Raw genomic sequence first — 22,086 nt, 5'->3', positions numbered from 1 at the left:
CTCTCTACTAACTCTGATTTGCGGCTCTCACAGTTTTCAGAGGTGGTGTCGCGTTACAAGTAAATAGTACGATTTATATATGGCATTGTATATTGAGGTTTTTTAGTTATCTTGTGTATGGGTAATTTGATAATTACTACTTACGATGTATTCAAGTACCTTGAAGCTAGTCATGCTCACTATAAGGTCCTAACTGATGATGGCGGGGGCTGGGGGGGGGGGGTTGTTAGCAATAGAGTTTGACAACCTCATTGCTAGCAATATGCCCTATTAGGTCGACCTCCACGTGGTTCCCCCTGGAAACCGTCGTGAACAATTCTTGTTGAATTCGTCACAATGGGCTAACTGACCTGATTCATCCTCACCTATTATCCTTCACTGGTGCCCCGCCGGTGTATACCGATAGCGCTACCACTCCATTATAGCCTATTAAAAAAAAACTGATGATAGCGTGGTAGGCAGGGTCGTTTAAACTTTATGGTTGAAGGCAATGGTGATTGGCGCATCTGTCATACTCGTGAAATAGTACTGTTTGTGAGGTCTGGTCTGATGTTACCTTGTTTATATTCCATTGAATAATACATATAAATATAATTCCATGCTAATTATAGTTATGGTACAGTACAGTAGTAGATGTAAAATTATCTTGTACATAATTAAGAGAGCAACTGTAAAGGTTCATGTCAGCAGATAACAATATTCCGAACCCAGCAGCAGGATGATGAAGAATTGACGATTTAAAAGAGCTCGTAAACATGGCTATTTGAGTAAAGATTATTTTTATTCTATTCTAATGATAACTTCCACCTGTGCAATCGGTACACGAAGTGGCGATGGAACAAACAGGTGGCGATTGGTGCAGGTGGTATAAGCATGAGGAATGATAGACGAGAAAGTAGTCAGGTTAGTTGGTTTATCATGACGAATTTATAAAGAGTTAACCACGACGGTTTTTAGAGGAAACCACGTGGAGTTCGACCTGCCAGGATATAATAAGACTAGCAGTGGGGTCGCTGTTCCCCATTATTAACAATCCCTTCTTAGTGAAAAGTTTCCTCTAGGTCGTCCATCATCTTGTCATATCCCTACCAATAGTATTAAAAAGTCCTTTATTGCCGTCGAGTTAAAATCGGCATTTCCTTGCCGTACTAGGGTTATGCATGTTCACGACGTTTCGCCGTCTATACGGCGACTGTGCCCATAACTCTTACCATAAAGAATATACCCCATAAACATTTTATAAGCCATTTGATGCACGCACATGCGTTTCACCATTATCGTACTAAGTACCTAGCTGATACAAGACTGCCTCCAGCTCTGCCATTCTTTTAGCTATCTTTTCGCTCAAACGCCTTTGTATAGGACAACCCTTTTGTAGTGGTCTATACACTAAATTAATGGACTAACCATTCGGAAATTTGTGGTTTGTATTCATTTATCAGGAAATTGCTTGAACACACGACGTTTTAACAGTGTAATTTATAATACAAAACCTATATTTGTCGGTTCATTATGTCGGCTTTCAAGCAATATCCAAAAAGAAAGAAAAGAATATTACGTCGATGATTATTTTGCTTAATCTAAACTTCAATATTTTATGACTATTGAAGCTGCCATTTTTGTTTGTAGAAAACTGCTTTTTCGCAATCAAAATTTACTTGTTCGTTGTACGTTTAAAGTCATACGACTTAGTATAAAAGGCTTGGGCGTGCTTGTGTATATTCGTGCCTTCGTGCGGGGGTGCGTGCTTGCGTATGTGTCGTCGCTTACATTTTGCTCCGCAAAAATTACACGACGTTCTAAAATAATCCTAGTAACATACAATGGGCAATGAATGTCATTGTCGGCCCATTGACCTTTATAAACCTTGAACTTCATCTGTACGCCTCGAAATCCAGACAGACAAACCCGCAATACTAGCCAATACAGTATAAAATTACCGAAATCTCGCTCACAAGCATTTATTAGAATCCCGGCTTCATATCGAATATCGTAAAGAGGTTGTAAAAACCTCGTAACGCACACCCGTTTGCCAATAAATGCATCGTTTACCGAGATAGTCGAGGATAATATGGGCACCGGGCTGGATTCTTAAATTTTTAGAAGCTTTGAATTAAGTATGTTGTATGATATTGGATTGAAGATTGAATATCACGTTGAGTTTATGCCTGTAAGTAAACTTTCCAGATCCGGAGGGGGAAGGATCAGCATCTATTACGTGTAATATTTATTGAGATTAACAATTTAATCTCTTCTTTCAACTTATGTTATCGATAACTGTCAATGTTGCATTTTGTTTTTCTAAATTATATTAAACTAGTGTTTACCCGCGGTTTCGACCAGGATAAGATTAGCCTATGTCCTTGTCCATCTCAAATATCTGTCACAAGGCAAATAACAATTTCATTTTACATTTCATCATCATATCAGCCGTTAACTGTCCACTGCTGAGCATAAACCTCCCCCATAAGGGGCCATTTTTCCAGTAGTTGCCATGTTTGGTAAGAGGGCGCTGGAATCTGGTCATTTCCATGCTAGCGCAAATTTCTTTCTTAGCAAATATCAGCAACACGTCATTTTTTTATGGATGATAGATGCTAACCCAGCTTGCGATATCTGTGTACGCTGGCGCGGCACCAATGAGGGTCGTTAGGTGAAGATAAAAGCAAGTCAATTGACACATTGCGATGAATACATAAAGAATTAACCACATTGGTTTCAAGCAAAGATTTCGGTGTTCTTAGGTTTCAAGGGCGTCGACCTTATAAGCAATAACTACTGTTGTTAGCAATAGATCCCTAGTTCTCGTTATTAACAATCCTTTATCATATTGTAACATGTGACGAACATTATCTCATCCAGTGTACACGATCGATATCCTGTTAGGATAAGTTATCAGGATATCGATATTTGTTATTATAAAAAGGTTTAACATCTCATAAACCTAATTTAGCTATTGAACTCTTTTGTCTCTTTGTTTTACATCTCAATTTGAATAAATTATATACATATTTATGTATATTATATACAAATATGTAAAAAATATTATCTATTATGTACACACCTTACATCTACGTGCTATAAATATCAAAAACAAGTCCTTACAAAATAAAAAAAAATTCTTTGAAATCACTATTTATTCGAATAAATAAAAAAAAAGTGTAATAGTTAAAATAGATTTGTAGAAGTTTTTAGACTTTGTAAATAAGGCGATATATATACAGACATCATGGTGTTTTCCTCTCATCTTATTGCAGTAGTTAGTACAATCTCCAATTTTAAATCAATGGTAATTATGTTTAAATCTTGCCATGGAAAAAGATATCTTGTGCTTTAGCTAATCAGAGTCGTTGCTAGCAGTAAGTAGCCCAAGAATTCGAATAAGTTTTCTTATACGAGACATACCTACCTACCGCACCCTTTAATAATTAAAGATTGTGTACTACAAAAGAAAACGACTTCAATTGTGACAATATCAATTATGCTGTCCAAAAATTATACTACTGAACCAATTTTGATAAAATTATTAGACTAATCTGTAAGTACATCTTTTCATGAAAAAATCCAATTCGGTTTAGAACTAACGGAATTATGAGGTAACAAATAATATAAAAAAAAAAAAAAATTATACAATCAAAGTTAGAATTTCCTTCTTTTTAAAGTCAGCTGAAAATTCTTCATTCGGGTAAAAATTTACAAAGGCTGTTTAAAATTAAAAACAAGATGGGCACCGAAAACGTTTGACCCGGTAACCTTTTTTTTTAAGTGACGCAAGCAAAAAATCTTGCTACCGCTCTACTGGTCGACACGACTCGAGTGGCTAGGGGCGGAGCATGACTGTATTTTGGAGTGTCGATATCTAATTGTAATAGCGAACTTTTCTCATAAGATAGCAAAATCTCTTACAATATAAAATTACATCTGATTCGCTATTCCTGGAAGTCATCATCATCATCATGTCAGCTGTTAACTGTCCACTGCTGAACATAGGCTTCCCCCTATTTGCTGGCTTTACCAGTAGTTTTCGCGTTGGGGGGAGAAGGGATTGTTAGTAGTGGGGATTAGTAGCCCCAATGCTAGCAATATACCCTATCAGGTCGACCTTCTTGTGGTTCACCCTGGAAACTATTGTGATTGATTTATTGTTAGATTCGTCACGGTGGGCTAACTGACCTACTTCATCTTCACCTATCATCCCTCACTGGTGCCCCTGCAATGTATACCGATAGCGCAGGCGGGGTTAACATTCCATTATCATGCATAAAAAAGTAATTTTCCCGCTTTGACAGGTGGTTTCAATTCAATCATTTATTGCATTGTCATGTTGTAACAATATAGATCTTAAGCACTAGAGATATAGCTTCTTGTCGAGGTTCCTACAAGGGACTACAGTATGGGGTTCTGCAAAAATGGGGGTTATGAAGTCACCGCAAGTATGGCAACGTACGCGTAATGCCCCTGGCAGGCCTTAATAGATTACTATAACCGCTTAATATCAGGTTGGCCGTATCCTTATTTAACACCTCAGTGGTATAAAAAAAAGCTTCAATGTAAACCCTCTAAAGGCACAGCAATTATTTTATTGAAGGTTATGTAATATTTTGAAAGTCCATAATCTTCATTCTAACTCGTGTAATATACGCGATGAGATGTATCGATATTTCGCATATTCACCACATCTCTACGCCTCCACCTGTATAATTTGAAGGGCCCTCAAGTCCTGAGTTCTCTTGAGCAAACCCTTTACCTCTCTTTATTCTTTCCCCATGTACCGGCGTTTATAGTGCGCAATAGTAGCACATCGTTTCAGCTATCCTAATCCTTACTAATATTATAAACTAGTTACAATAAGTTTGTTACCTCTTACCGCCTTGACAGCTGGTCCAATAACTGTGAAATTTTGTATATGAGATGAAAAAGGACAGAGGATACTTTTTATACTGCTCAGTAAACCATGTATCTGGTGAAGATTGATGAAGTCGCGAGCATTATAACAATATTATAAATATGAAAGTTTGTAAAGGTGTTTGTTTGTTACTTAATCTCGTATGAAAAGCTAATTGGAATTGAATTAAATTTAATACTCGTATACTTACGCGTAGTTTAATACTTGTTCTTATCCGCATCTCTGTACGCGTGGATTTTAGAAGTAACCAACAACATCGTCTACTTATAATTTTATTATTATATCTATTATATAAGATATGTATTAAAACTTGCAAAAATTCTATTGATGAATTCCTTTTTCTAGATCTTCACGAAAATAATTTGAAGGGTCTTCAAGTGCAGATTTCTTGTCTGACACCCTTTACCTGGCGTTCGCTTTGTTCTTTGCTCGCCTTCCGGCATTTCCTCTGTATACTTCGTATTCTGCTTTGACGCAGTTTTTTGGCAACTCAGTTAATACGATATAATATAGGTACATTTTGTTCCACAACTTGAATTGTGAACACAAACACACACACGCAAACACTTGTACCCGCACTTCCACACTCACATATGCTTACACGCACAATCACTCACATGCACACACGATGAATGACGAGTTCTAATAATTTAGTTTAGAATCCAATATTTGAATTTACTTTTTATTGCATTCCATAATTTGTTGGTAGATATTGAAACAATTAACAGACCACAAGTACCACTTATGTTGGACACAGCAAGTAGGAGAGAGGACAACTTTTTTCACTTTAAAAATAGTTTATTATAGAATTATTCAATCATTGAAATTATTTCACGATAGGTACCGTATTATCTGTATTATTATTATCTATTAGGCATTGATATGTATTTATTCATATTATTAATTTATAAGAAGTATGAGCTTTCTATCGAGGTTTTTCATGAGGTTCTTCAAGAAAAGGCTATAGAATTTTCTTCAGATCCTGAAAGCAACGCGCGAGTAATGGCCTTCGGGGTCTACCATGATATAAAATTCTGAATTTTCGGACTCTATTTCGTGTTTTTGTCCATACCGAAATTGATTCGATATATGGAGCGGAACGATACTTTAGCATTTTTAATATTTTTAAACGGTATATATCATGTAATTTTAACATTAAATTTGTGTTTCGTTCGGATCCGTAATTTCGGAAAACATTTCATGGTAGGCCCTCTGGTATTGCGGGCATTTTTGTAACTATGTTACACAGTTACATCGCGATGTTTGAGCTGATTTTCACATTTTATTTTTAATTCAAAGGCTGTTAGCTGTATGGGTTTTAATATTGCAACAATTCAGGCTGTCGTTTCTTTTTGTATAGCAATAAAATATTATAGAGTGAAATATACATATAGGCACACGGTTCCGAATTCTAAACTTAAACAATATCTTCACTCTAATATCTCTATAAAATATCATACATCAATATTTTATACGTATTATAATAAGACAGTGTGATTGCAAGTCAACGTTGATTTTATCACAATTGATGAAGCGGCGTGTAAATAGTCACTCCACGCGGGGATTTAACTGATCTTGTAGGGATGTTCTATTATAAACTTATTGATATAATCCCTTGACTAAAGGACAACAAATACTTATAACGACGGGACTCACTGACCTATAATCCGATCTAGTGTGTTATTAGCACATACACTGGAATCGAAGTTTGAAGGCAGCCAGCTGCAATAATGGAAACAGTTTCTTGAACTATAAAAACACCACTCGCGATACATCTCCTAACTTTCAATTATTTATCACCAGAGGGAGACTTTGTACAAAAGTCGATTGCTTGGGTACCTCTGTCCCATTCGTGTTTCAACCGTGAAGTAGTTGTGTTTGCATGGCTGTGTTTCGGTTTGAAGGGTGGGATATGGCGTGAATTTACTGGGTACAGAGGAATAACACCTGAATCCTCAGGAATGGCAACGCATGGGGGGTATTATGGGCGAAACAGTATACTCTGTTATGTCCATGGTACTGGTCATATCTATAGGCGACGGTTACCACTTTCCATCAGGTGGGCCGTCAGCTTGTTTGCCATTCTAAGTTGTATAAAAAGAATTATATCTAATAGGCACTATCTTCATTAAATTCGCGTAACGTGTTATTAATATATATATATATATATATATATATATATATAGACATTTTTTTATAAAACAATAATGGGGTTCGTTTCTATTAGTGGCCAGTTACGTTTTGCAAGACTGGTGTGTATGACCAGAGCAGTTGGTCAATAGGTGTCCGATATTATAGTAGGTACCTGAATAACATTAGAGAAGAGAATATAAATTTGTGGAAGACAAAAATATCTTAACCAACAATCGCTCAGAAGACCCCTAATAATTCACGACTCCTGTTTTTTCCTACTGCTGAAGCATCATATACTCCAATAAAGTTTATTAAATTAAATTTATAATTTAACATTCTGTTGTATAAATTTTAACTGTACGGAACCCGAAGGCGTGGGTATATTCGCACTTGACCTGCTCAACATAAATCGATATAATTTATATCTGAGAGTGTCAACTTGTCTTTTGTGACATTATCTCAATGACATTTAACTTTCACAAAGTAAAAGCTTTACGTGATTAAAAACTTCTTGAAACGTAATCGTTCTTCAGAGAAAGTGGTTAATATTTTGCATTAACTCTCATTACAGCTCGTAACCTTTATAATCTATCACATTTATATAATGCCGTGTGGTCCCGCCATAGAATGGGCCACCCTTTCCTTTCCTGTGGCTGTTGTAAGAAGCGACTAAGGGAACTTAATGGACGAGGGATGGGTAGCAGTGTCCCTCTTAAAACATCACCAAAGCATAACTGCGATTACCAATCCGCTTGCCAAGCGTGGCAACTACTAGCAAAACTCCCTTTTTTTGGGGGTGGCTATGTTCAGCAGCAGTTAACGGCTGATACTACAGGGTGAGTTCGAAATGATTAGTATACTATGAAAGGAGTGTTTTATCAGCGAAACTGTTCCCATAAATTCGGTCAGCTCGCATGAGAAACGGAAAGACAGCGCACGTCATCATCTTATTGTTTGTAGATATAATGTCGCCACTCGTGAATTTTATACCATATCTTCAACCTGTTGGCAATTCCCAACATACTTTTAGCAAATGTCATCTGTCAATAAATGTCAGCTGTCAAATCTATCGTAGTAATATTATTTAATAAATTTAATCTGCGTAGTACTTTTCTTTTCTCTTAATTATTGTCAACCGAATATATTGTTAATTCTTCTATTAAATCTTGGTTTTTACTAACCACGACGTCATGGAATCATCACAATCGACTTCAGAAAGAAGATTCTCAATTTAATATATTTGTTGTGTTTGGTGCCTCATAACTCCGTTAGTTTTAAACTGCTTTGGAAAACATTTTTTTTTTCCATCTGAAAGCATATACTTATAGAATGATCCCATAGAAATGTTATCAAAATCAGGCCAGTAGTTTTTCGATTAAAATAACTGGTTATGTCACAGTTGAAGTCGATTTTTTTGTGGGACGCAATCTTTAATTATTTTCAATACGATAACAGATTGCTTTTTATTATTTATGTATGACAAAGTAATTTATTAAATGAGTCTTTTGTGACATCCCTATTTGGGTGAGGGGAAGTGGGGTACATTTTGCCGGCATCGGTGCACGCACAAAGGAAAGTACCTATATGAATATCACTTCTACCCAGATTTATTATTCCTATGCCGTGACTTTGCTTGATACGATTTTCATTTGTTCAATACAAATATATACGAAGTTTCTCGAAACTTGCTATGAAATTTATATATTAGATTTTGTCGATGTTACAGTAGATGTAATTTTTTTTCTCTCTTTTGTAATTATGGTTATGCACTTATTGTGATATTGTTTTTTTAATATTTTTCTATTTTGCATCATCATCAACGTATCTTTAATTGACAACTACTGAACATAAACCTCCCCTTCGTGTGTGTGGGGTTGACAGTAGTTGCCACGCTTGGTACGCGAATTGGCAACCACAGTTAGGCTTTGATGTTTTAAGAGATGTTTTGTGTAGATGTTTTAAGAGGGACACTGCTGCCCATCCTTCGTCCTCCTTTAGTCGCCTATTACGACACCCAGGGAAAAATAAGGGGTGGCACGATTTTATGCCGAAACCATACGGCAATTCAGCTATTTTACAAATATTGTAGAATATAGGAAAGGAAGAAGAATAACACCTGAGTCTTCAGGAATGGCAACGCATGTGGGGTATCATGGGCGAAACAGTATACTCTGTTATGTCCATGGTACTGCTCATGTTTAAAGGCGACGGTTGCCACTTTCCATCAGTTGGGCCGTCAGCTTGTTTGCCATTCTGTTACAAAAAAAAATTATACATATTCGTAGATGTTTAAACACTGTCATAAAACATTTTACTTCCATCTTATACATTTCATTACACACATTAAAATAAAATTTACTACATCCTATAATGGATCTTTTATCAAACTATTAAATCCAATTAAAATAATAAAATATAAATTGAACGGACAACAAATATTATTTACATCATAGCAAAATCACCCTTATTGCAAGAGAATAAAGATCATAATGTATTCGGTGGACTGTAAACTCCGTAATCAACGAGAACGAATCATGTTTTATCACCTACGGGATCCAATGGATAAAGTAAATTGGATAACAATAGGTTAAGGTCAATGACACTCTGCAGATGGTTTTGTAATGTTATACTTTATGTCATGGTATGTTATAATAACATAAGGCATGTTATACATAGACAGAATCAGAACTTTAGGTTTATTAAATGGGTGGTAATGGAATGGTAACCTTCCCGCGCTAACTGCATACGCTGAAGATGGTGGATGGAGTAAGGGGGTGTTTTTTTGTTTTTTTTTTGTCAGTGAATGATAATAGAATGGTAACTCTGCCTGCGCTAACAGTATACGCTGGCGGAGTATCAGTTGGGGACGATAAGGGTATATTGCTAGCAGTGAGCTAGAGGGAGACTTTGTACAAAAGTCGATTGCTTGGGTACCTCTGTCCCATTCGTGTTTCTACCTTGAAGCAGTTGTGTTTGCATGGCTGGGTTTCGGTTTGAAGGGTGGGATATGGCGTGAATTTACTGGGTACAGAGGAATAACACCTGAATCCTCAGGAATGGCAACGCATGGGGGGTATCATGGGCGATACAGTATACTCTGTTATGTCCATGGTACTGCTCATGTCTATAGGCGACGGTTACCACTTTCCAGCAGGTGGGCCATCAGCTTGTTTGCCATTCTAAGTTGTATAAAAAAAAAGTGAGACTGGTAATCCGCATTACTTAAATCCTCCACACACCACAAAGACCAATAAAATCTTGCCCAACAATCTACAAATAACCCACTAAATACCCAAACACCCACCTACATATACAATCAGAAGCTTAATCACCCAAAACCCCATCAAACATTCAACAAAATCACCAGCCCACAAAGGTGTGGTTAAAGAACCACCATCTTCGATACTGGGCCGCATTTCAACAGATTCAAAACACATCATACCACCAAAGGTCCCCCATCACCCATCCTTTCCCAACCCTGCCAGTAGAGAGTATCCAACTGGCGCAATCACTCCTGCCATAAAAGAAACTCCCATCGACAGCCAACTTTAAAAAAAAAAACTACAACGTAAACTGTCAAAGTATAAATATATTCATTCAGTCCCTAGCAACAAAGACTGACACTGTGTCAAACATAAGCATACAAAAAAAAAACTACCCGTAGTAGCACATTTCGGCATCTTTGTATTTCAGTATTTGGACGTAAAAAATGTTTATCTTTTGACACTTGAAAAAAAATTGTTGACATGTAGAGTTTAAGAAAAAACGAATGGGTGTAGTGTGGAGTCGTTAGGGAAATATATACTTTAAATCGTCCACTTAAAGAGCTATTTGCAAGTGTTAAATAGTATTATCTAAATAAGTAGATACAATGTGGACGGATAATGACTGAAATAAGTATAATAGTCTATTTCTACTGACAGATTTTATTTTGCAAAAATGATTACATTTTTAAGTTGTTATTTAGAACGATTGGTTTCAGCTAACTGAAATAACACATGTAATTAGATTCAGGCGTTACGTTTTTTTTTTTAATGGATGATAATGGAATGTTTTTGTTTTAATGTTTTAGTTGTCTTTGTAAAGGTGTTTTGTTATGATAATAGAATGGTGATCCTGCCCATGCTAACGGTATAAAGCTGGCGGGGCACCAGTGAGGGATGATAGGTGAGAATGGGAAAGATGCTGAATACACCTGGAATTCAGCACGATAGTTTCCAGGGGGAACCACGTGGAGGTCGACCGAGACGGTATATTGCTAGCAGTGGGACTAGTAGCCTACATTATTAAAAAATCCTCCCCCCAGACGTTACATGTTATTCACATAACTAGTTAAGTACAGTAATTAGTTAGGCATATGGCTTGTACCTACCTAGTATAGTATTTGCCTTGTGGTCCCTGTATAGAATGGACCACTCCTTCCGTTCCCGTGGTTGTTATAACAGGCCACTTAGAAAACTTAATGGTCGAGGGATTGGCAGCAGCGTCCTTCCTTTAAGATCACCAAAACCTAACTTATTGTCAACCGTGGCAACTACTGGCAAAACACTCAATAGGGGAAGGCATACATTCAGCAGTGGGCAGCTAACGGCTGATATGATGATTTATGCATACAGCTAAATATATAACTATTTACCAGTCGATGGATAAAATGGTATAGAATGCTGCTTAGGCATCGTACTCCAAGAAGTGGAAGTCAATGGTCTCACCACAAAAGATGCTGAAGACCTGGCAAAGTGGAAGAAGTTAAGTCAGAAGGCTGCAAAAGCAGGAATTAATAACGCCAGGCAGAATAAATTAAATAAGTATAGACATACTTTTTGCACATTTGAAATTCTGTTTTCAATCTATTTTCGTGGCGTCATTTATATTTTTTTTTTAAATTATGCGTTTACATATTATTAGGCTATTTTGTGTCTATATTCAAAAAACAGGTTTTCAAAGCGTCCATACAATACTCAAACTGCCAATCCAATGATGCTTGTCACTTATTAGCTTCTTATATATAACCTTCAGCTCTGTACCAGTTCAATTTTTTCGACCATCCATTATCGGTATTACCTATATTTTAATAGACATATGCAGTGAAGCGTGAACCTGCCGAAATTACAGCAAACGTGATTGCTTCCTCCGCCGCTACAAGACAGATTTCAGCTCCCCCGATGGACATAAAACTCTTTAGATATTTTGTAGGAAAAAAATATTACTTCTACTTACAGCTTTTTGTATTTCATGTTTCAATAAGGAGAGTGCTACTCTATTCATTTGTTTCTTTTTATATATCATAATGACAAATAAAGGTCCCCCATAAAGGGGAGGGTGGGGTCCTTTTATGGCGGAGTTCGACAGTGGACAGTTAACGGCTGATGTGATGATAATGATGATGATACACGATATCGTCGCAATATTTGAACAGACTTTATTATTTTTAAAATCAATCAATCATTATGTATTTGAATAACATAGGTACAGTTATAAGTTTGACGTTTTAAAATATTTTAAACGCTATGTTTATATATTAATTACTCCCGTTTTGATTAATTTTATTACAGTCAATGCCTCTGTTTTTCTTGACGGGGCAAAGTCTTATTTGTTGTGAAACAAAATTCCTAACAATAAAAAAAATCTATTGATATTACTTTTATTTTGTAGTTTTTTTTGTGTGTGTGTAATTTATAAGCTTAACTATTTGAGGTATATTTATGAAATTTGGAGGTCTAATTAATCTATGGATTTTTAATAAATAAACCAAGATTAATGTATTTGTGTTCAATAGATTTAGAGTTATTAAAAGGCAAAAAATAGTTCACTCTTACGCTACCTACCCACTTCTACTTGTTCTTCTTTAACCAAAGCTTGTCTGTAAAAGATTCCCCTAGCGATAAGACTGCCTTTTGTACCTTTATTTATATATGTTTTTCAATCTGTACATTATGCTACTATATTTCAACGATTTTTTTTAAATGTCATTGTTTTTTTATGTTTCTGGTGCAATAAAGAGTTAAAAATAACTTCAAATGTTTCGTGTAATACACGGTTGCTGTGTCGCCTGTTTTTGACTTGAACTTCACACGACGCGCTGCCGCATTTCTAGATTAGAAACCAAAGGGAAACTGTTCAGAAATTATACCACAACTAAGTTGTAAAAATCTTTGATGTACCACCTCATACATAGAGTAATTGCCACTTCCAATTTATTTACAATGTGCGCCAACAAAATTTCATGAAGCGCAAGTAATGCAACTACACAGTCCCTGTGATCGTATTCCCAGAACCGCACCGTAAATTTATATTACAAACATAGGCGTGGACACTTCAAAGACATTCGAAAGGGCCGGCCGAAACAAATAAACATATGATGCGGAGTTATGAGTTAGGGCCGTCGTTTGGACGCGGCAACCTTTGTGGTGCCGATTGAAATACTCGTGCCACGGGAGGGGAGGGATCGTTATTAATGGGGACAAGCAGCCCCGTCGCTACCAATATACCTGTCAGGTTGTTGTCATGGTGAATTAGTCATGATGACCCGAATAACCTAACCTCATACTCGCCTAAATACTTACTGGTACCCTATACTGGCCAACGTATAATATATAGAGAGCGCAGGCGAGGCCACTTTAAATTATATGCTAAATATCTTATAAATAAAAATAATTAATAATTTTTAATTATCATAGAAACACTCTCTAAATGAAACTAATAACAAATCGAAACGGTCAATAAATTAATCAATTTTGTAATTTTCTTGTTTTTTTTTTTATACAACTTAGAATGACAAACAAGCTGACGGCCCACCTGATGGAAAGTGGTAACCGTCGCCTATAGACATGAGCAATACCATGGACATAACAGAGTATACTGTTTCGCCCATGATACCCCCCATGCGTTGCCATTCCTGAGGACTCAGGTGTTATTCCTCTGTACCCAGTAAATTCATGCCATATCCCATCTTTCAAACCGAAACACAGCCATGCAAACACAACTGCTTCAAGGTAGAAACACGAATGGGACAGAGGTACCCAAGCAATCGACTTTTGTACAAAGTCTCCCTGTAGTACTACTATTATTAGGCATCAGACTGTCTTATGTTGTTGTTATACCAACTATTAACTGTCCACTGCTGAGCATAGCCTCTCCCATTAGGGAGGTTTACTAGTAGTTGTCACGGTCAGCAGGTGGTTTGGCAACTGCAGTTTGATTTTTGGTGATGTTTTAAGAGGGACGCGGCTGCCCATACCTCCACCATAAGCTCACTTAGTCGCCTCTTACAATACCCACGGAAATGGGAGGTGTGGCCTATTCTATTCCGGGACTTACACGGCTATTAGATTGTCTTATGGTCGGCTCAATTGTTTATTTATATTTGTATTAAGTTCTATAGAAACAAACTAAAAAACACACTCGTGCAAAGCGAGGACGGGTAGTTAGTTCTCGTATAAATTGAGATGCATGTGACGTCTGTCTGTCTTTAAATTTGTGGTCTATAATTATTACGAGAATAACGACGTCCCGATTGGTTTCATCCGCATACAATTTTAATATTGGATCGATAAGAAGCGAACAGTCTTTACTATGTCACTTCAATAAATTATCACCTCTTATAAATCTCGTCAGTTCAATGATGACATACAAGTATTGGCAGTGTGACTGTGTTATTATTCTTATAAATAACAGTGTGACGACCATTGTCACCACCCGTCAGTTGACATAGTCTTGTTATCTTCTGTTACAAACAGAAGAAAAAAAATACCGAGATCAAATTCATAATGTTAGTAAGAAATCTGTCCTTATTCATAATAACATCAAACTTGTCATAAACCTATTTTAGTTATTTAACTATTTTGTATATTTTATTTATACTAAATTCTAAATAATAATTTAATTTTTCAAAACTGTGCAATGGTTAAAGTAGATAGCAAGTAGTGTAGAAGGTTTTAGTTTTTATCAATAAGAGGGTTTATAAAAGACCTCTAATCAAAAATACTACAATTCAAAATCGGAAATTTTAGGAAAACAAAAAAAAAACTATTTATTTAAAAAAAAATATTTCTATCTCTTTTAGTATGTGGCAATAGTTAACGATAATAACTACTTTCGTAGTAATTTTGTTTTCTTACTTTTTAATGCTATTCATTTTAAGTATTATTTTTTTTTTATTTTTGTTCCTCCATGCATATAAATTATCAGCTTTTGAGTAAATCTTTTTTTTTTTGCTGATGGCACGTCAGTCCCCTAGTACCCTAATCGATTTTAGGTAGAGATGGGCAATCCACCTGGGTGGGTTTAAAGTCTGGTGGGTAAAAACCGGGTGTTTTGGGTTTATTGGGTTTAAACCCCATAAACACCCAAATTTTTGGGTGTTTATGATTTTGTACTTCATCATCGTCATCTCAGCCGCAAGACGTCCACTATACTGGACATAGACAATATTATTATGCAGCCTACAGAATAAAAAACTTTTAATTTGATTTTGAGTTTATTAAGAAAGAGATGAAAGTAAAATGTAAAACTACAGTCAATCACTGTCAGATTCAGAGTTATTACAAGCGATGAATTGTATAGGTTCGATAGGCTCTATTTCGTCTAAACTGTTATGTTCATTTACTTGCTCAATGAAAGCTTCTAAGGTATTTTCTTCATTAAACTGAATGTCCTCGCATTCAGCTTTATGTTTAAGATTCCAGTTATAACAAATGAATGAAATTTTTTCAGTTCTTTCAGTTGTAAGTCGATTTCTTTTGTTATTATGTATGTAGCCTTGGATACTAAAGGAACGCTCAGTGGCTGCCGAAGTACAGGGAGCTGATAGAATACGAATCGCTACTTTGCTTAACTCAGTGGAACCACAAATACCTTTCCACCATATTAGGGGCTCAATGCTATCTAATGAGCTCCATACAAATCCTCTGGCCCAAAAGTTTTCTTTAGCTTTATAACACGCCAAATCTGCCATTACATTTGACAAACTTAAGTGTTGGCTTAAATTGTAGATAAACTCCATACCCTTAAGTTCTTCCTCTTGAGTAAGTTCGACTCCTAGAGTCCTGGGGTCTAGAATATATGCTGCAAAATGTATTGGCCTCATTGCCATATTGCATCTTGAAGATACTGATGTTAGAATCTGCTGTTTGCTTTCTTCGCTCAATGTCGAAATCTCATTTAATGCAAAACGTATCTTAGCTACATCTCTATATGTAAGCGTATGTGCGATGCAAACGATTCTGGTCGCTCTCTAAGTAAAATATGCTTTCAGTGACTGGTTCCAAAATACTTATACATTCCCCTGTCTTCGTCCAGAAATCATCACTTAGAATTAAATCTTTAATATCTCTTGAAATTACCACATCTTCTCTAACTGTTTATATTTGAAAAGCTATCTTTTTTGCTTTCAAACTTTTTAAAGAAGTAACATGACTTCCACATCTTGTAGCACAAGGCAATTTTAGTGTTTGTTTCTTCACCCTGCCTTGATTTTATCAACAAGGAACTTAATCGTTGACTCCTTTTAACAGTTTTTATTATATTTATGGCTTGCATAATAAACACAGTTACTTCTTGTATCTTTACAATATCTTGGCACAACAAGTTAAGGATATGTGCACAGCAACCGAGAGGAACAACATGTGGATATTTGAGTTTTGTTAATTCGAATGCCTTTTGTATATTTCTAGCGTTATCGCCAATAAGTACAAGAAACTTATTTGCTCCATACACTTTCATTACTTTTTCAACTTCTTGGCTAAGGTTCACTAGTGTGAGGATTACTTTCTGTATTCAAACTTTTAACGTATGCAGGTTGAGGTTTTGATATAAGAAAGTTTATTATTCCTTCATTTCTTAAATTAGACCAGCCATCGCACTGAAGGTGTAAGTAACTACAAGCATTTAGTTCCTCATTTAACTCAAAACGCATTTCTCTATATATTTTATCTAAGTATTTTGTCGCTAAAGCTTTACGTGAAGGTATTTTAAATTTTGGTTGCAATTTTTCGAAAAATTGTATCCATAAAGGATGTTGCACCATCGATAATGGCGTCCCTGTTACAAATATAGCTCTCGCTAATTCTGTTTTTATATGATCATCGGTGTCTTGAAACTCAGCATTTATTGTAGTGTTAGCAGACGACGAGGGGCTTATAAAAGAATCATTTGTCTCTATCTCTGACAGTCCAGACATTTTGGTTTTGGACGAGCTATCTTTTATAAGTTTCATAGAGTCTTTTAATGTTTCTGGAGATTTTGGACAAGTGATAAGATGTTGAAGCATTTTGGCAGCATTACTGAATTTGTAGACCTTATTACAAAGCTTGCAAGAAACAGACTTGTTTGGTAAAGTACGGTAGTGCTCCCATATGCGTAAATCTTTAGGTCTCCCCATTGAACCTAAAAAAATGAACGATGATTAGTTGGTCTGACGAAAATTCAACAATAGAGTGCCTATTTTTTTACAATGATTATTTCTTGTTATTTACAATAAATTTATTAAAAAAATAATAAAATAAATACAAAAAACCTTTGTAAAATTACATCTCCTCGGAGGATTAAACGCAGACGCTAGTTTATTATCGTATTGTTCTGTATTTTTCTCAGCAACTTCTTTAATTCGATTAGGTTTACGCATATTATGTTAAAAATAAATATCTAGTACACATCTTAGGCTATCCACCATTATTATCCAATGACGACTCTCAGCTAACTATGCACTATCATCCAAAATAAACGTGTATGGAAAATTTTATCCCAGTAGTTAGTTCGGTTGAGGATTGAGGATAATTGCATCAACATACGAACATACCTACATACTTTTATTTACATAACGCAAGCTAAATAAAAGCTTGTAATAATACATCTAATTTTAAGTTAAAATTGTTAAGTGATCATGATATAATTGTATCATTCAAAAATCCACTTACCTTTAATTATTTCTTGTTAAGTATAAATATTATTTCAAATCTGCTCCCTTAATATGCACTTTTTTACTGCTTTTCCTACCTAACACGTTACCAGGAAGTCACGTTACCAGAGTCAGAGTAATAGTGAACACGTTTGACAGTGATTGTCGTCGCCTCATATTCAGCGTCGACGAATAGGGGAATCCCCAGTCATAATGTATTGCATGCGTGGCGGTCTTACTTCAAATCCATAAACAAAGAGATAATTACAGAACTCGATACTAGATGGCGCTGTTTTTGTTTGAAGAAAGTTTGCGGGCTAAAATACATAGAATTTCATCAATGACTTCCACAAAGAACAACATTTCTGTTTTTTCTAAGTCCGTATCTCTTCCGTATATTTCATAAGATATAAGCTTGGGCTACATTGTTATGCAACGTGATTTTGTCGCTGTCTTGCTAGCAGGGTTGACAGATATACGATTTAAATCGTACTCATACTATTATTTGTCTATTTTTTAATGTACGATCGTAAAGATTATGATCGTATAAACCGACTTTTTTACCTGGCAACATTTTTATTATGAAACGAACATGCTCACATCATCAGTCATTTTGTGCTAAATATTTCATAAAAACGTTATTTAATACTTTGTGGATTATTAATTTAGTTGATAATCACTGGAAGTAAAATGGATGCTAATTTGAGAGATCAAGATCTTCGTATAAAACAGTTAATAAAAGAAAATCTACGTAAGTACTCTTTTTATACCTAGGTAGGTAAGGTATAATAAACACAAAAGGTACTTAGATCGCGTGTGTTTTTATTCTAATAAATTTAATTTAAAATTGTAGAAAGAAAAAATGTCTGCCATAAAGCCGATCTCCAAATATATTTGGCGATAGTGAGACCCAGTGTCCAGATGATTTACCCAGCGTCGTCGCAACAAAGAAAAAAAACGAGGATAAAGTAAAAGAAAATTTACTGAAAGAAGAAACAAAATGTTCTAAATGCTTAATTTATGGAGAAGAGGATAAAAGAAATGAGTATTTCGGACTGTTAGTGGCTCAAGAATTTAAATATATACGGCCATGTGTGCGAACGAGGTGTTATGAAGAAATTTTAAAGTATCTACGGGAAGCAAAAGGCCAATATGTTGATCAACTGCAACATGAAAACACTGAAAATTAATTACTTTCATTTTATTATATATAGATTTTTAAAATTTCCTGAAATATTATTAGTTAACGTTTTATTTAATATTGTAGAATTGATCAATACAATTTATAAAAATAATTTATTGGTATTACTTACATATTTTCAAAAAAATACGTAAAAACCTATTTTTTTGGGTGATTATGGGAGTTTATGGGTGTTTATTGGGTTTTTACCAAAGCACCGGGTTTAAACCCGGTGCTTTGCCCATCTGTATTTTAGGACATCATTAGATTTATTCTAACTGTCAAAAAATATTCAAATGACTCTTCCAATTCTGAATTTATAGATTTGCAGTTTTTTAAGTATTCGAATTCCTATGTTTATTAAACGTCTCATAAAATGTAAATTTGAAGACTAAAATAAAGTTTCTGGAGCGTACACGATCACCTTCTCTCCCTATTTGCATCGAAACACCCATATTATGTTACGCATGGTTAATGGACAATTATATTGTTTGTGTTATTAGATTGGATTCAGTTGTGTGTAACATCCTTTTATTTGTACACATTTCTTTTATGAATACAGGAATATAGCAATTATGTAATGATTATTATTGATATATTAAAATATACTAAAATAGTTCAATTTAAGTTGGGATGTACAGTTGATTCTATTTACCCAACCCGTGTTATTGTTTATAAATTTTATTTAATTATCCGTATTTTATTAGCCGTGTAGGACCCGCCAATAGGTCACCCTTTTCTTTTCCGTAGGTGTCGTAAGAGGCGACTAACAAGGGAACTTGTGGTGGAGGGATGGGCAGCAGCGTCCCTCTTAAAAACATCACCTAAAACCAAACTGTGGTTGCAAACCCACCTGCCAAGCGTGGCAGCTACTGACAAAACCCTCCTTATGGGGGGGGACTATGTTCAGCAGTGGTCAGTTAACGGCTGACACAACATATATATAAATTTGTTGATATTGTTCACCTGGCAACTACTATAATTAGGTATGTGATCAAACTAGCTATATCCGGCGGCTTCACCTGCGTGAATCAGTACCTAAAGTATCCTATATGCTAAGTTGGGATATAAGCTGCTCTTGTACCTAATTTCATGCAAATCCATTCAACTGTTTTTGCGTGCAAATTTAACAAATATCCATCCGTCCATTCATCGTTACAAACTTTGCAAATATCTCTGAGCATGTAATGTCGGGAGAAGTCACACATATCTCTATTTATTTATTTATTTATAGAAACACCAACAGCACATTGCATTATAACATATATAACAAATATTAAATATAATACAATGTTATTATTACACATGCCTATGCGTATGAAAAAAAAATAGAACAATTTTAAGGAATTAGCTGATAATAGATTACAAATATTTTAAAAGTTACATTCTTAGTTATGGAAATACACATACATATAATATAACCGGAGTTGTGAATATCAGTAAATATTATTTTTTATTTAAATAAATGAAAATTAAATGGCAACCCCGCCTGCTTCAATGTATGAAAATGGAGCGTTACTACGCTACTTGCACTATTCATTGGTTTACGCTGGTGGCGTACCAGTGAGGGAGTTTAGTTCAGCATAAATTTTCTAAACTGAATACTTTTAACACAAAAAAGCAAGAAATAAAACCACACGCCATGAGACGAGACAATGAAGAAATTAAAAAAAAGCTTCGTCCGTTTTCATAGAGAGCTACGATAAAAGGCGCCGCCAACCAGAAAGGCGGGAAAAGAAAACAAAATGGCGGCGAATATAAATCATCCTGTTGACAAGCGCGGGCAGCGCTGCAATAACTGGTGCATATTGTGAATACTGTAGTATAATTGAATCTCTGAAAGGTATGCACATAAAGTCTTATAGAACAACGGTCCCTGACTTTTCAATCTTTTAATACACCCCAATGATATGACCTTCAGATACATTGTGCTTGGTTTCTTCCTAAAAACCTGTTTTTTTGTGATGCAACTGAAATGATAATCTCTCCTCAGGTGGCACCTGTTGGCGGAGTACCAATGAGCGATGTAGTATAATGATGAAGTAGGATGAAGGTAGACTCCTATCAGGTCGGTCTTCACGCGGTTCCCCCTGGAAACCATCGTGGTTATTACTTGTGGAATTTATCACGATGGGCCTGATTTCACTGACCTGCTTTTATTTTCACCCATCTTCCCTTTACAGGTGCCCTGCCAGCGTATACCGATAGCGCAGGCAGGGTTACCATTCCATTTTCATCCCACAAAAGAAACACTTCTTGGGTTCTATTCATGTGTGTTCAGATCATCATTATCATCATCTTCCTACCCTTATCTCAATTATTATTTGGGGTGAGCGTAATATGTTTTTATCCATATTACAAAAAGATTTAGCTTATAGTTTTACAACCAGCCGCCTGCCTAACGTCAACCCTCTTTGGGAAAATTGTGTGTTCAGATAATATTTACTAATATTATAAATGTGAAAGTGAGTTTGTTACCTTATAGCTCCTCATCGGCTTAACCGATCACTATGTAATTTTTTTTGATCGGTGAAAATGGAATGGCAGGTGCTGTAACCGCCTGCGCTAATGGGATACGCTGGCGGAGCACCAGTAAAGGGTGATCGATGAGAATGAAAACAGACCAGTTAGTCCATCATGACTAATTCACAAGTAATTAGCCATGATAGTTTCAAGGGCGAACCGCGAGAAGGTCGACCTGGCTGGGTATATTGCTATCAATGGGATTCTCAGTCTCCAATACTAAAAATCCCTTTCCCCCATCACTGTGTAATTTGGTATACACGCACTATATGGGGTGGAGAAGGATATAGGCTACTTTTTATCACGCGTAAAAATATCCCGGTCACGCGGACGACGTCGCGGGTAAAAGCTAGTAGTTTGTAAAGAATATCTTCAATTCTACAATAAACAGTTCACTTATTATTTTGTTAGATAATATCTTTACGCCAGGCTTCTTACCGTGTAGGCAGA

General features: G+C 35.7%; 2 protein-coding genes across 2 annotated transcripts in view; one reads left to right on the top strand and one right to left on the bottom strand.

Moving 5' to 3' along the window:
- LOC113514431 (uncharacterized) overlaps nucleotides 1–22,086 on the top strand; it is a 212,257-nt gene that overhangs the window by 10,434 nt on the left and 179,737 nt on the right. The gene's annotated exons all lie outside the window — the stretch shown is intronic.
- LOC128200265 (uncharacterized) overlaps nucleotides 16,267–22,086 on the bottom strand; it is a 150,616-nt gene continuing 144,796 nt past the window's right edge. Inside the window, exon 2 of the mRNA XM_052893153.1 lies at nucleotides 16,267–17,422. Coding sequence (XP_052749113.1) covers nucleotides 16,779–17,417 — 639 coding nt within the window. The 5' untranslated portion in view covers nucleotides 17,418–17,422 and the 3' untranslated portion in view covers nucleotides 16,267–16,778. The remainder of the gene's footprint in view (nucleotides 17,423–22,086) is intronic.

This window comes from Galleria mellonella, unplaced genomic scaffold (genome assembly GCF_026898425.1).
Source record: "Galleria mellonella isolate WM207_F2 unplaced genomic scaffold, CSIRO_AGI_GalMel_v1 utg172, whole genome shotgun sequence".
Classification (NCBI taxonomy): Eukaryota; Metazoa; Arthropoda; class Insecta; order Lepidoptera; family Pyralidae; genus Galleria; species Galleria mellonella.
The sequence above is the reverse complement of the archived record's forward strand: the minus strand, read 5'-3'. Positions and strand labels throughout refer to the sequence as shown.